This window comes from Eimeria tenella, genomic scaffold (assembly GCF_000499545.2).
Source record: "Eimeria tenella Houghton genomic scaffold, Eth_scaff555, whole genome shotgun sequence".
Taxonomy (NCBI): domain Eukaryota; phylum Apicomplexa; class Conoidasida; order Eucoccidiorida; family Eimeriidae; genus Eimeria; species Eimeria tenella.
Genome location: NW_013543413.1, coordinates 3,162 through 6,986, shown reverse-complemented (window position 1 = coordinate 6,986; position 3,825 = coordinate 3,162). Strand labels below are relative to the sequence as shown.

The 3,825-nt window shown below is 60.6% G+C and overlaps 1 protein-coding gene across 1 annotated transcript in view; it reads left to right on the top strand.

Moving 5' to 3' along the window:
• Positions 1 to 674: 674 nt before the first annotated feature.
• Positions 675 to 3,825, top strand: part of ETH_00000205 (uncharacterized protein) — a gene marked incomplete at both ends in the record, with an annotated part of 5,299 nt that continues 2,148 nt past the window's right edge. Inside the window, 2 exons of the mRNA XM_013377583.1 lie at positions 675 to 3,146; positions 3,305 to 3,767. Coding sequence (XP_013233037.1) covers positions 675 to 3,146; positions 3,305 to 3,767 — 2,935 coding nt within the window. The remainder of the gene's footprint in view (positions 3,147 to 3,304; positions 3,768 to 3,825) is intronic.

Sequence of the window (3,825 nt, the reverse complement as noted above, 5' to 3'; positions counted from 1 at the left end):
CTGCTGCTGTCGCCGCTGCTGGCAACAGCAGCAGGAATAGCTGCTAGCGCTCTCGCAAAAAATGGCAGCACCGGCAGCAAAAGCTGCAACAGCAGCAATAGCAGCAGCAACAGCAACAGAAGAACCACCAGATAAACGTAGCTCTAAACCCTAAATCCTAAACCCTAAACTTTAGCCTGAACATTCTGGGGGGCGCTCGAAGGAACCCTGGAGTGACTCCAAACCCTAAACCCTAGAAGCTCGACCTCAAGCCCTAAACCCTAAACCCTAAACCCTAAATCCTAATTATTGAGCTTGAAAAAGGTCAGAAGACAGTTTATTGCAGAGACAGCTGCATGCAGCGCTGGCGGCCGACTGCAGCCCCCATAGCGGCAAACCCTAAACCCTAAACCCTAAACCCTAAACACTAGCTCGGCTCTTCTGTTAGCGACGCTTCCAGCATCTGCGCGCTCTCTTCATCCTGGAACCCTACCTAACTTCCAGTATTGAGTGTTTAGGGTTTTAGGGTTTAGGGTTTAGGGTTTAGGGCTTAGGGTTTGTGTCGGCGCTGCCGACTCGCGGCGCTGGAGGGTTTGGCTTTCCCGCTATTATGGGGTGTCTGTGAAGCCTCCGCCGCCGCAGCAGCAGCCGCAGCCGCAGCAGCAGCAGCAGCAGCAGCAGCAGCAGCAGCAGCAATGGCGCTGCGGCTGTTTCAAAAACTCAACAGCAACGTCAAGGGCAGGCTGGGGGCCCTCGAGGCGCAGCTGCAGGCAGACACGCTGCTGGGGCGGCTGCAGTCTGGCTTTGCGCCTTTGCTGCCAGAGCCAGCAGCAGCAGCAGCAGCAGCAGCAGCAGCAGGGGGGGGGGCAGGGGCTGGGGGGAAAGGGCAGCTTGGGCTGTCGCAGCTGCAGCGCGCGCAGATCATTGAGGTCGACGATGCTGCTGCTGCTAAGCTGCAGCAAATCGCGCAGCAGCTGCTGCTGCTGTGCAAGCAGCTGCAGCGGCAGCATCTGCAGCAGGCAACCACGGAGCAGCAGCAGCAGCAGCAATGGACCCCCTCAGCAGCAAAGATGGGGCCCTTGACTCCTGTGGGGTCTCACCAGCACAGCATTGAGCTGCTCTGCAACATGCTGCTGCTGCGGTCTCCCGCCGCAGGCAGCAGCAGCAGCAGCAGCAGCAGCAGCACGGCCTCACCCGCCGTAGAAGAAGCAATTCAAACAGCTCTAGAAGTGCTGCTGCTGCTGTGCGAACCGCCGCCTCTTGTTAGCATGATTGTTGAGCAGCAGCAGCAGCTGCTGCAGCAGCAGCAGCAGGACGCCGCGGTGCCTGCTGGCGCCGTTGTAGCAGCAGCAGCAGCACCAGCAGCGACTGCAACAGCAACAGCAGCAGCAGAGTGGGCCAGCGCCTTCGAAACGGCGGAAGATTTGCATGTGTTTGCTGCGCTGCAGCAGGGGCCACCCGCAGCAGCAGCAGCAACAGCAGCAGAGGAAAGCGCAGGCAGCAGCAGCAATAACAGCAACGATGCTGCAGCAGGCACTGCGGAAGCTCGACACAAGCGGCTGGCAGCAGCAGCTGCTGCTGCTGCTTCTGCGGGCATTCCTGCAGGCGCTGCAGCAGCTGCAGCCCTGTCTCCCATGGACAAAAACGCAGCAGCAGCAGCAGCGGCTGCTGCTGCTGCTCATTTGCTGCTGCTGCGGCGTGTCTGCTGCAGCACGGGAGGCGGTGAAGCCTTAGTGCTGCTGCTGCAGCTGGGTAACAGTGAGCTCCAGCTAGACTGTCTGCTGCTGCTGCGTCGGCTGCTGCAGTGCAGCAGCAGCCTGGAACTCTACGAACAGCAGCAGCAGCAGCAGCAGCAGCAGCCGGCGCTAGCAGCAGCTGTTGCCGACGCCTGTTCACAGGGGGGCAGCTGCATGCAGCAGCTAACAGCAGCACTGGGGGCTGAGGGCCCCACAGCAGAGGCCCTGAGGGCCAATGCGCTGCAGCTGCTGCAGCTGCTGCTGCAGCAGTCGCCTCCCTTGAGGGCTGCATGCACGATACAGGTGAGGTGTGGGGCCAGCAGCAGCAGCAGCAGATGCAGCTGCTGCTGCTGCTGCTGCTTCTGCACAGCTGAAGAGACATGCGACACGCAGCTTGCTTCAACCCACACTCTGCTGCTGCTGCTGCTGCTGCTGCAGGGGGGCCTTGAGGCGCTGCTGAGGGTTCTGGGCGTCGAGCTGAGCTTTGCGCCTTTGTCGGACGTCTACGCAGCAAATCCAGCAGCAGCAGCAGCAGCTGCTGCTGCTGCTGCTGATGACAGCAGCAGCAACCTTGTTGCTGTTTCCCCTCAGTCTTTAACCGCCCTGCGGTGTCTGCTGCTGCTGGCAGCAGATGAGTATGGCTGCAAGTACATGCGAGAAGCCCAAGTGCTGCAGCAGCTGCTGCTGCTGCTGCGGTTCCTGCTGCAGCAGCTGCTGCAGCACCTTGTCAGGGAGCAGCAGCAGCTGCTGCACGGCGAATTCTCAACTGCAGCAGGCACTCCGGAGAAGCAGCAGGCAGGCAGCAGCATCAACAGCAGCAGCAGCAGCAGCAGGCGCAGCGGCGTAGGCAGTGTGTGCAAGGCAGCAAAGCTGCTGCTGCTGCTGCTGCAGCAGTTTGTTGCATGCAAAGAAGTTGCTTCTGCAGACGACGGGGGAGCCACAGGGCTGCCCTTTGGCTTCATGCGACTGCAGCACGGCACAGCAGCAGCAGCAGCAGCTGCTGCTGCAGCAGCAGCAGCAGAAAATGAAGGAATAAGCCCCGCAGAGTTCGCCAAGAACTGCGCGGCGCTGCTGCGGTGGGGGTTGCCAGATGCATGCTGTCGCTTTGCTGCTGAGCTTGCTGCCGTGCTGCTGCAGCTGCAGCACCAACAGCAGCGGCTGCTGCAGAAGCAGCAGCAACAGCAGCAGCAGCAGCAACAGCAGCTGCTCCAGCACTGCCACACAACCAAACAAATTCTTGTGGAGGCACTGGAACTGCTTGTGTCTGCTGCCAGAGGCGCTGGGCCCCAAGCAGCGGCTGCTGCGTTGTGCCCGGTGCAGCAGCAGCAACAGCAGCAGCAGCAGGAGCCGCTCTCGTCTCTTGTGCATGCGGCACTCCTCTCAGCAGGCGACTCCGTGCTGCAGCAAGTGCTGCTGTCTTCGATAGACTTGGTAAGAGGAGATTGGGGAGGGCTGTGGCTAAGGGTTTAGGGTTTAGGGTTTAGGGTTTAGGGTTTAGGGTTTAGGGTGTAGGGTTTGCGGGCTCTGCGGGTCCCTGGCCTCGAGCACGAGAAAACCAACTCCTGTTGCTGCTGCTGCGGCTGCTGCAGCTTCTTGCAGGTAATGCGTTGCTGCAGCAGCAGCTGCTGGGGCAAACTATAGCAGCACTTGGCAGCATTGAGCTTCACCCGCTGCTGCTGCAGCTGCAGCAGCAGCAGCGGCACAGTGGGGAAGAGGCTATTTCGAGCATTGCCACCTCAGCAGAAGCATTCTTGCTGCCCTTGGCAGGGCAGGGAGAGCAGCAGCAGCAGCAGCAGCAGCGGGAAGTAGCTCCTGCAGGCATGCGTATTGCAGCTCTGTTGCACTGGTTAGCAGGGTTTGCTGCTGCAGCTGCTGCTGCAGCTGAGGAAAAGGCAGCAGCAGCAGCCTCGGCAGCAGTAAGCGACAATCCAAGCAGCTTCTGCAACGGCTTGAGCGCCGCATCTGCTGCTGCAGCAGCAGCGACAGCAGCATTAGGGCCTGGGGGTGACTTGCTGCTGCAGCAGCGGCTGCTGCAGGCTCATGCAGCTCTGCGTCTGTTGCTGTCAGCTGTTCAAAGCAACCTACCGCTGCTGCAGCAGCTGCAGCAGCA